Source organism: Pteropus alecto, unplaced genomic scaffold, assembly GCF_000325575.1.
Source record: "Pteropus alecto unplaced genomic scaffold, ASM32557v1 scaffold102, whole genome shotgun sequence".
NCBI classification, from domain to species: Eukaryota; Metazoa; Chordata; class Mammalia; order Chiroptera; family Pteropodidae; genus Pteropus; species Pteropus alecto.
Window position 1 is genome coordinate 264,521 of NW_006432224.1, and position 11,054 is coordinate 275,574.

The window sequence follows — 11,054 nt, forward strand, 5'->3', positions numbered from 1 at the left end:
CCCTGGGCAGAGCTGGACAGTCCAGTCTGCGGCCTTCCTGAGAGCGAAAGAAAATTGCAGTTGAGCGAATTTAGTTCCTGCCCTTAAAATCTAAAACAGAACGTCCCAAATAAATGAACCGTGTGAGTTTGGGTGATTGGAGTGAGTACCTGTAAGCATGTGGATGAAGGAAGAGGCCCCCCAAGTGATGATTCGTGTTTGATCATCTGTCAGACGCTGTCAAGTGGCCACTCTGCCGTGAAGTGTCACCTTCGTAGGAAAGGGACTAAGATGCACAAGCGTGGGCCACGAGTCATAAACCGGACAGCGATGGGGTGGCTCATGAGTCCTGGGTCACCGCGCCTGTGAGGGGCTGGAGGAGAGAGTGGCCGCCTGCGTGGAGCAGGTCCCTGTGTGTCCTCACCCTCCTCGCTGTCGCTTGACCCCCGGCGGTACTGACAGCGGGCTCTGCCCCTCCGGGGTCACTGAGCCAGACCAGCTGCTGCCCGTGGAGGGCGCGGGGGCAGGGCGGCATGACCTCGGCTCCGGCTGACCTCGTGGCAGGTCCTGTGAGGCTGCAGGGGTGGGGGTCTGGAAGGGGGAGGAGGCTCCCCAGAGGTCTCACAAAAACTCAGGCGAGCGGTGACCCGTGGCCGCTGTGGTGTAGGACCGTGCATGGGGCTGGAGCCGCAGACGCTGGTGGCTCCGTCCTGGGGACGCAGCTCAGGGTCGCAGCCGGCAGGGTTGGGTTCCTGCTCCTCGGCATGCCGACGCTGCCTTCTCCGTGTTCTCACGTGCTTGTCCCCCTGCATGTGTCTGTGCCCTCACTGCCCCTTCCAAGGACAGTCGGACGGGGCCAGGCCTCATCTTCACCGCCCCCGAGTGCAGTCTCCTGCTGAGGTAGCCAGGATTAGGGTTTTGACACGTGGATTTGCAGGGAGGGCACAGTTCGTTGCTTTCCATTGACGTCAGTGCAGCAGGGCCACGGCCGAGCCGCGGTGCGCAGGGGCCGAGTCTGCACGCCGGTGCTGCTGGTCACCCGCCGCCCCGCTGGCTCCATGGTGCTCAGCCCCTGGGCGGCCGCTCACCTGAGCCCGGGTTCCAGTCCCCGGCGGTTCTGGCCGTGGGCGTGTGGGAGACCGCCCTGGACCCCACCGTACATGCCCACGTGAGGCCCCTGGGTGCGTGAGGCAGCGCGTCCCAAAGCCCACGGGGCCTTTTAGGTTGGGAGGGACAGCGATGGTCCCTCTAGACGAGGCAGGTACTTATGCTGAGTCTAAACTGAGTTTGGGATATTTTTGTTTTGTCCAGTTGATTTGCTTCTGGCTTTGTGACTGTGAGCACGTCACCTCCCATCTTTGCCCCCGCCCCGCCTCCTGGTCTGTAAAACAGAACAGCAGCGACTCTGGCATTTACTGTGAAGGGCGGACGGCGTAGTGATGTCCCTTGGGCATGGGAATAGTGGCCCTGTGCAGGGGGCCTGTGAGGGCACTGCCCGCGGCAGGCCAGCAGAAGCCCGACGGCACGGCAACCTCACGTAGAGGCCGGGGCGCAGGCGCGGAGCTGAGCGCTGTCACCTCGCTTCACGGTGGCGCTAATGGCTTCTCCCTCTCTCTGCTTCTCTTCCCCACAGATGGTCTTAGTAGCCATATTTTCAGAAACTGGATTTTTCGATTATTGTGCTGTAAAGGTAGGTTTGATGTGTCATTTAATAATTATGTTTTAATTAGTTGACAAGTTTATTTTCCACCATCACATATTTGGTGAGTAAAACTACTACTTAAAGGAAACATTTGAAAATGCCATTCTCTTTTATGAAATTACTAACTTCTGCAAAGCCGGGTACAGCTGCTAAGGCAACTTCCCCATAAACGACAGAAGGGGACTTGAGCCGGCCATCTCTGTGACGCTGACGGTCGGCAGGTTCAGAGCTACGCATCAGAGATGGAGAATCTGTTTCACCAGCACATTCTGATTGCTTTTTTTTTTTTTGGTGAAATAATATACATGAGCGCTTTCTACACATTGAACATAAAAACGCTCACTTTTCTAACTGGAACCCTGGGGAATCTTCCAGAACCTCTAGGCTCGGTGCTGGCCCTGTCACTTGGGGTTGGCAGGGGACACTCTGCCATGCCTGCTGGTGCAAAGGCCAGTGCTGGGTCGGACTTATATATTTACTTTATTTCAACTGAGAAGCTCTTTAATAAACTGTACCCGACAAAGCCTTTGCACACCCCGAGCGGTGGGGCCGTGCGGTGACACTTGCCACCTTGCACCTCCCAGGGAGGTACCGGGCCTCCCCCTTCCGGCACCGTGCACTAACTGCCCCCAGAGGCCAGCAGGCTCTCGGGCCAGGCGGACCCCAACGCCACGGCCCAGGCTGTGCGCACAAAGGGAGGTCGGACTCTGCCGGGCAACGTTCCAGGGCCGAGGCCGCAAGGGAGGCTCAGGGCCAGGGAGCTCGGCCAGGTGGCCCGGAGCCCAGGGCCCTCGCCACCTCGCCTCAGCACATTGGGGACCCGCGGGCCTGTCTCAGGCCCCCACGCGTGTTAATGCCCAGAGCCCCTGACGAAATGCGCACCTGCCCTCAACCCCTGACTCCCGTCCCTCTCGCGCGCCCCAGGCCTACAGGCTGTCCCGAGGGAGAGTGTGGGCCATGACCATCATGCTGTGTCTCGTTGCCGCCACCCTCTCCGCCTTCCTGGACAACGTCACCACGTCGCTGCTCTTCACTCCTGTGACCATAAGGTATGCCGAGGGGCTCGCCCGGGGCTCGGGCCAGGCTCACGGCCATGCCCGCGTGGGTCAGGACATGCAGCCAGGCCGGGAGTTCCTGTCCCTGTCCCCAGCGTTGCCCGCTGAACAGCCGTCTCGCTGGCCGGCCCTGGGGAGGGCTTTGTGGGGCGACTCTGGGAAAGAGAAACTCGATGAGATTCTGTTGCTTTTAATCTCACACTCCCTGCAGTGGGCGTGTGTCGATCACCCCAGCTGTCTGCCCGGAGTCGGAACCTTGAGTCCGGAAGCTTCTGAGGCCGCGGGCCCAGCTGCGCCTGTACTTCATGCTCTTTATTTTAAAGATGGCTTTCTAGGCATCACAACCCTCCCGGGCTGGCCCCGGGAGACGGAGGGCGACAGGTCCCCCTGGGGTGCAGGGGCTTCGGACAAGTCCCTTTTGCCGCCTGGCCTGGGTTGTGCTGTCACAGGGATCCTTTCAGACAAGGGACCCTCCCAGACACGAGGCCTGAGACCACAAGCTCGGAGCCACCAGCAGGGCTGACTTGCAGAGCTCAGCGCCCCTGTCATCTGACGGGTGGTGACGCTGAGGGCAGGGACAGGAGCAGGGGACGGGCAGCACCGTGCATGTGGCCTGTGGTGTCGAGTCCATCCCCTGACCAGACTCCCGCTAGCCCCACATACAGGCAGAGACCTGGGGCGAGGGGCGCTGTTGCCAGCCTTCCCGTGCAGGGGACGCAGCACCCCGTTGCCCAGGTCTCGAGGTCGGTGAAAGACGGGGAGAGTGCCTCCGGGTTGCCCGCAGGCACCACGCCCTGTGCCTGGCACACGGCCAGAGGTGGCCACAGGACCTGCTAACCAGGCCCACTGTGCCCCTGACATCGCGGGCAAGCCACAGCACCAGGCCCGGGAAGAGCAGAGGTGGGGACACCCATGTCCCCATGTGGCCCGGCCCCCGAGGCTTGTCTCAGCCTCGCTGGCACCTGCTGACGTCCCCACTGTGGTTACCTGGTACGGCAACCCTGTGCATCAGCCCGAAAACGCATCTTGAGGTTCAGGCGTTAGTGTGGCATCAGCTAGTCTCCCGATCTCGGTCCTCGTTGAGGCCACTTAGGTGGCTGGGGCTCCGAGGGTTCACCTTGCAGAAGCAGCTCTCGGGCTTCCCCAGCTGGGAGCCGCCACCACCGCTGACTGGGCAGGGGACACACCCGGGTACTCAGTCCTGCCTGGCCCAGATGGCCGCCCCGCCAGCGTCCACACAGCCCCTGGGTCAGCCCGGGTGCGCAGGTGTGGGGGGCCCCGTGACACCTTTCCTGAGCTTTCTTTACAGTGACGCTTCTCAACTGTGTGCTCCCCTAACCCACAGAACTTGCCTCCTGGTGCCCAGGGAGCGGTCTGCCCGGGCAGGCCCCCAAGGGCTGAGTGCAGGGTATGGGGCAGAGTCCACGCAGGCAGCTTTGGGCCGGGGAGGGGCCGGTTTAGGGCCACACGCAGCCCCTGAGGCCCTGCGTGGGCTAGGGCTAGGTGTCAGGCCAGTGCTCTTCAGGCCCGCCTCCCTGCCCGCCCCTGGAGGCCTACACACGGGACTGCGCCCCTGAGACTGTGGTGGGGAGGTGGGGCACATTCCCACATGGAGGCTCTGACGGCTGCTGGGGTGACCTCCAGAGACACGTAGTTCTGAGAGTCCGCAGTGGCCTGCGACTCTGGCGTCGTCATCGTTCACCTCAGCATCGCTCTCCTGCGAGTGCACATGTGTGCGTGCACGTGTGCATGCGTGTGCACACAAGCGCTTCCCCTGCACGAGCACCTGAAACACGTCGAGGTTGCTCACGGCCCCACAGTGCGATGGTGGGACCACTTTCCTCCCTCCCATCGTGACAGGTTATGTGAGGTGCTCAACCTCGACCCGAGACACGTGCTGATTGCAGAAGTGATCTTCACCAACATCGGGGGGGCCGCCACCGCCATTGGGGACCCTCCGAACGTCATCATCGTTTCCAACCAGGAGCTGAGGGAGGCGGTAGGTGCCATGAGGGTGGCTTCTAACAGGAGAGACCCGCCTGGCTTGCACGCTGCCCCCATAACGCTGCGTCTGTGTGCCGTCCTCCATAAAAATATGTGAGGCTTTGAGAGTTCACGGCTCTCGGTGTCGACGGCCATGTGGGCCTGCTGTGCTCCAGAGATTTGGGGTGCAGCTCACACGCTGTGGCTGAACTCGAGCACTGTGTGGTTGCTGTGCGGGACCACGTCGGCCGTCCCGTGTGAGCTGACGGTGCTCCCACGACCGCGTCCCCCTGGAGCGCCCTGGCGGGCGGCGGGTCCCGCGGGCTGTTCTAGGGGTACCGGTCACCCAGCCGGGCGTCGGCCACACAGGAGAGAACTATTTTTAGAAAAAATCCGATTACTTTTATTTGACAGTAAAACATTCATTGTGAAAAATGAAAGCACACGCGTGCACACAGACGGCGGCGCCCCCCAGAGGCGAGTCCTGTCAGGGTGGCGTGCGCATGGCCTCCCGGAGCTTGTGTGTGGCTGGCGTGCTGGGCAAGGGGTGGGAGCAGCACTTCCGCTCAGGGCCAGACGGCGGGGGGGACGGGATCCTTCCTCAAGGGAGTAGACCAAAACCCGAGGGGACAAAACCAAAGCCGAGCCAGAAGCAGAGAGTGGTGACCAAGGTCCTGGACGTCAGGCCACGAAAGGGCAGCGGCCCTGGGCGGGGAGGACAGGCGAGGCCACCCCGCGACTGCCCCGGCTCGCGCCCTGGGAGGCTCTGCGGGTTGCAGGCGGGAGGGGACAGAGCCGAGGGTGTGGGGCGACCGAGACAGTTGGAAGGGCCATGGAGAGAACCCAGAGGTCGGTGGGGTCACCGCCGAGGCCAGGGGAAGAACAGCCCAAAGGGACGAGAGGGCCGCGTGCTGCACACAGTCTGGGGCCAGGACCGATGTCCCTGCGGGGAGACGGGTGGCCGCTTCCCACACGGCCCGGACTCGGCCCTGCCCTGGGTCCCGTCACCTTAAAGACCCGCAGCAATCCAGCTGTCCTAAGGACCTTAGCTGCATCCTGGAGCGAACCCCAGGATTATCGATGGCGTTGCAGAGGTATCCGACCGCACAGTGTCACGTCGATCGAAGATGACGAGGCCGGCAGGCGAGGAGGGAACGTGGCCCAGGCCAGGGAATGCGCTGTTTGACACCCGCTGGCCTGGCCACGCAGGCGCACGCCCTCACGTCTCCGCTCCCTGTCCCCAGGGCCTGGACTTCGCGAGCTTCACGGCGCACATGTTCGTGGGCATCTGCTTGGTGCTCCTGTTCTGCTTCCCGCTCCTCCGGCTCCTGTACTGGAACGAGAAGCTGTACAACAAGGAGCCCAGCGACATCGTGGGTGAGTGCGCGCCTCGGGCGCAGCCGGCGGTGTGCGGTCACGGAGGCGCCGCGGGGCCGCATCGCACGCACGCAGAGCGCTGGGAAGCGCGGTCACTGGCGCGCCATCGCTGTGACCCCTCTGCCCCCCGGCATGTGGTGTGCCTTCCGGGGCGTAAACCCACGAGCTGCGCCTTTTTAAAAGTTAAATTTATCGTGGCGACGTGATTAGTGACATTATGTAATTCCAGGTGTAGGACGTCATAATTTGACACGTGTGCTCTGTCGTGAGCTCACCACCCCAAGCCTCGTTTTCTTCCATCACCTTGCGTGTGCCCCCTTTACCCGTGTCGCCCTGCCCCCCTCCCCAGGTCACCACGTTCCGATGTCTGTGTCCCTGACTTTGTCTTTATTGGTGCCACTTTTGGCTGCCTATCCGCCCGTGGGTGAAGTCGCACAGTGCTCGGCCCTTTCCATCTGCCCCAGTCCACTCAGCGTGACGCTGTCGCGGTCCACGCGCGTTGTTGTTGGTGCCACTTTTGGCTGCCTATCCGCCGGTGGGTGAAGTCGCACAGTGCTCGGCCCTTTCTGTCTGCCCAGTCCGCTCAGCGTGACGCTGTCGCGGTCCACGCGCGTTGTCGCCCACGGCCGCGTTTCCTCTGTCCCACGTCGTCTTTATCCAGCCATCTATCAAAGGCTGGTTTCCGTGTCTCGGCCACCGCGAACAGTGCTGCTGTGAGCATCGGGGTGCATATGTTTTTACAGAAAAGTGTTTTCTCGTTTTTCGGGTAAATGCTCGGAAGAGGGCTTGCTGGGTCATGAGGCAGCCCTGCTCTTAAGTTTTTCGGGAGCCCGCACACTGTTTCCACGGTGGCTGCACCGATTTACTCTGCCGCCGACAGTGCACCGGGCTCCGTCGTCCACGTCCTCACCGACGCTCGCTTCTTGTCTTCTTGATGACGGCCACTCTGACAGGGGTTCGATTTGCATTTCCCTGATGATGAGTGACCTTGAGCATCTTTTCATGTGTCCGTTGGCCAGCCGTGCGTCTTTCTGGGCGAAGTGTCTGTTCGAGTCCCCTGCCGGTTTGTTCACTGCGTGTATTGTTCAGTTGTACGAGTTCTTCATCTATTTTGGATATTAACCCCTTATTGAAAGTATCACTTGGAAATATCTTCTTCCATCCGGTCGGCTGCATTTTTGTTTCGTCGGTGGTTTATTTTGCTGTGCACAAGCTTCTTAGTTTGACAGAGTCACATTCATTCATTTTTGCTTTTGTTTTCCTAGCTTTTGGAGTCAAGTTCACAGAGTATCTCTGAGGCCAGTGTCCATGATCTTAGTGCCTTTGTTTTCTCCTGTCATTTTGTTGTTTCAGGTTTTCCATTCAAGTCTTTAATCCTTTCGGTTGATTTTCGTGCACGGTGTAAGAGAGCGTGGTCTAGTTTCATGCTTTTGGCCGCCTTGTTTTCCCGACGCCATTTATTGAGACTTTCCTTACTCCATGGTATTTTCTTGGCTTCTTTGTTGAAAATGAGTTGTCCGTATATATGTGAGTCTATTTCTGGGCTCTCAGTTCTGTTCCATGGGTCTGTGTGTCTGTTTTTCTGTCGGTACCGTACTGTTTTGATTATCGTCACTTTGTAGTATAGTTTGAAGTTGGGGAACGTGATACCTTGGACTTTGTTCTTTCTCGGGATAGCTCTGGCTGTTTGCGGTCTTTTGTGGTGCCATACAAATTTGATAATTTTTTGGTCAATTTCTGTGAAAAATGCCATTGGGATTTTGCTGGGGGTTGCATTAAATCTGTAGATCGCTGTGGGGAATACGGCCGTTTGATCAGTGTTAATTCTTCCAGTCTCTGAACACGGAACATCTTTCCATTTCTTTGCGTCTCCTTTCAACGGCGTCTTGTCGTGTTCCGTGTGCACCTTCGCCGCCTTCGTTAAGCTCTCTCCTGGGTCTTCTTTTTGTTGCAATTGTACGTGGGATTGTTTTCTTCATTTCTCTTTCTGAAACTTTGTTGTTAGTGCATAGAAATGCAATAGTTTTTGCATATTGATTTTGTATCCTGAGGTTTCACTGTATTTGTTTATTGTTTCTAATAGTTTTTTTTTAATTTTGTATCCTGAAGTGTCACTGTATTTGTTTATTGTTTCTAATGGTTTTTTTTTTTTTAGTGGAGTTTTCAGGGTTTTCTGTATATAAAATCACGTCATCTGTAAATAGTGATAGTTTTACTTCTTTTAGAATTGGATGCCTTTTACTGCTTTTCTTGCTTAATCGCTCCGACCGTGACGTCCGTGATCACGTAGAAGAGTGGGGCGAGTGGGCATCTTTGTTTTGTTCTCGACCTTACGGGAAAAGCTTTCAGTTTTCCACCATTGAGTATGATGTTAGCTGAGCGTTTGTCATATGTGTTACGTGGAGGTGCTTTCCTTCCACATTCATTTATTGAGTTTCTTTTTTTATCAAAATAGATGTATCTTGTCACATGCTTTTTCTGCATCTGTTGATATGATCATACACTTTGTTTCATTTTTTGTTTTTTATTTCAGCTTTATTGAGGTATAGTTGACAAAATTGTCAGATATTTGAAGTGTATTATGGTGATTTGAAGTAGGTATAGTGCGAAGGATTATCCCATCTCGTTAACTAACACATGTATCGCCTCGCGTATTTATGGTTTTTCTTATTTATTTACTTATTTATTTATTTTAAGTTTTAAAAAGCTGGACATTTCTGCAATCCGTGAGGTGATCCCCCCGTTGCTCTGGCACCGTTCGGCACTGCATGACCATCGCCATGCTGTCGACTGTGTCCCTGGGGCCTAAGTCCCCCGTGACTGGTTTGTACCCCGCAGTTTGTACTTCTTCATCTCTTCTTACGGTTATACGACTTTTTACCTTTTACTTGGTGTATGGTGTTGACCGATTCGTGTTAAGCCGTCCTTGCATTCCTGGGACGAATCCCACCTGATCGTCGCGTGTGATCCTTCTGATGCATTGTTGTATTTGATTTGCTGCCCTGAGCTGGTTGTCAAGTTCTTACCTGCTTGGGAGGGTTTGGTTTTAATTTCATCTTGAGTTCTTGCGATCCGTGAGGTCAGCGTGTTGCACGTAACAGATGCTTCGTGAGAATACTGTGTCTCCTTATATTCTTATAGTGCATAGTTTGAGAAATTTCTGTCGTACCTTTAGTGGTAAGACAGAGGTTGAATACAAACTCTCATAAACTATTTTAGTTATTTTAGAAACCAGTGAACGAGACCAGCCCCACCTTCTGTCCTACCCCGTGCCCTAGTGGGAGTCCCAGGCGCGACCCACTGAGAGCCTCACCCTACTTCTGGTGTTCACTAGGCCTATTTATGAAAGAGCTCAAAGGCCGGGCCGGGTCTGGGTTCTGGCTGGAAGCAGGGCCGGGGCTGCTGGCCAGGATGGTGGGGAGGGGTCGGGTGCCAGCTTTGGTTGTCCGCTCGAGTTCGCCCTCTGCCCAGAGAGTGGACGTTGCACCGCATCACGGCCCCGGTGGCTTTCAGAGATCAGCTTTGTCTCCTGCGCTGAGAAGCCACCGCTTCGGTTCGGCCCTGGCTCACTGTGTGCCATCGGGGGTGTTCCCGTCCCTGGAGATGGTGAGGGGAGCGGATGTCAGCTGACCTGAGGCGGTGGAGACCCCAGCCTCGGCCTTGTCTTCCCCAGAGCTGAAGCACGAGATCCACGTGTGGCGCCTGACCGCCCAGCGCATCAGCCCGGCCAGCCGCGAGGAGACGGCCGTGCGGGGCCTGCTGCTGCAGAAGGTCCTGGCGCTGGAGCACCTGCTGGCCCGCAGGCTGCGCACCTTCCACAGGTAGGCGGGGCCGCCGCGGCGACAGCAGTGCCCATGCCGCCCGGTGTGCGCGGCGTGTCACTCAGAGGGGTTCCCTAGAGTGGTGGGCCGTGGCCGGGGGACGGTTGCAGCACCCTGCCGAATAGTCCAGGGTGCCACGTGTGGCACGGGCCTCTCGTGACGTCACCACAGCCGACCGTCCCTGCGCTCCGTGCAGTGCGAGCTGACAGCCCCGTGACGGCGGAGACGACCACGGGTGGAAGGTCTGGGCGACCTGCCTGGGGGACACGCCAGGCCCGAGCTGACCCTCGGCGGGACCGGTCCCACCACACGCCACGCCCTGCAGCCGGCACCCTGCTCGGCGCTCTCCTGCGTGGCCGGGAGCTCCGCAGCCTGCTGACTCGGTCGGGCCTGGCGCTGGTCTCAGTCCAGGCTGAGATGTGAGGGTCCAGGCCGGGAGGGGGCAGGTGACACGTGTGTTGCCCCAGGGGACATGCGAGTCTCTGGGGATGTGGCAGGAACAATCTCCCACGGGGCGACAGGTGGCAGCCAACCCCGTGTTCCCAGACTGCCGGCCCTTGGGGGAGCCTCCAGGTGGCTGTCCGCTCCTCCTGCGTTAGTCACATGGGGACCTGAGGCCGGAGGGCCGTGGCTGCCAAGGCCACACGGACACCATGGAGCAGGCTGGGCTGAGGGCGGCCTTGGGAGCGTCCCTTCCGCACGTCGTGTGTCCACGTGCTCTGAAAGGCCGTCCTCGGCGGCACTCGCCCGGTCTGCTGTGACCCGCCTTGGGGCCCGTGGTCATAGTACGTGTGAGTGGCCACGGAAGTGAAATTCTCCAGCACGCAGCCTCTTCCCCCGAGTCGGTGAGGGGGAAAATACAGCAGAGACGATGGGCGACAGGGAAGCTGGGGGGGGGAGGGGAGGGCAGCTGGGGCCACCGCTTTCACTGGGTGCGTTTTCCTTTAGTTAGTGTCGTTGTAAACGTGAGACGTTCTCATTCGGAAAAAAAGTCAGACAAGCAGGAGGTGAGGCGAGGAGGCGCGGTGTCCGCCGTCCCCGCGCGCACGCTCCGCCACCGCCCCTCCGACATCCGGTCGTCAGCTGTCCCGCCCTCTCTGCGAGCATCTCTCCCAGCCACGACCCAGTCCCCAGGCC

General features: G+C 58.5%; 1 protein-coding gene across 1 annotated transcript in view; it reads left to right on the forward strand.

The window, feature by feature from the left end:
- OCA2 (OCA2 melanosomal transmembrane protein) overlaps window positions 1-11,054 on the forward strand; it is a 39,162-nt gene that overhangs the window by 4,237 nt on the left and 23,871 nt on the right. The window contains exons 7-11 of the mRNA XM_025043518.1: window positions 1,613-1,669; window positions 2,606-2,730; window positions 4,597-4,735; window positions 5,964-6,096; window positions 9,770-9,917. Of these exons, the coding sequence (XP_024899286.1) occupies window positions 1,613-1,669; window positions 2,606-2,730; window positions 4,597-4,735; window positions 5,964-6,096; window positions 9,770-9,917 (602 nt within the window). The remainder of the gene's footprint in view (window positions 1-1,612; window positions 1,670-2,605; window positions 2,731-4,596; window positions 4,736-5,963; window positions 6,097-9,769; window positions 9,918-11,054) is intronic.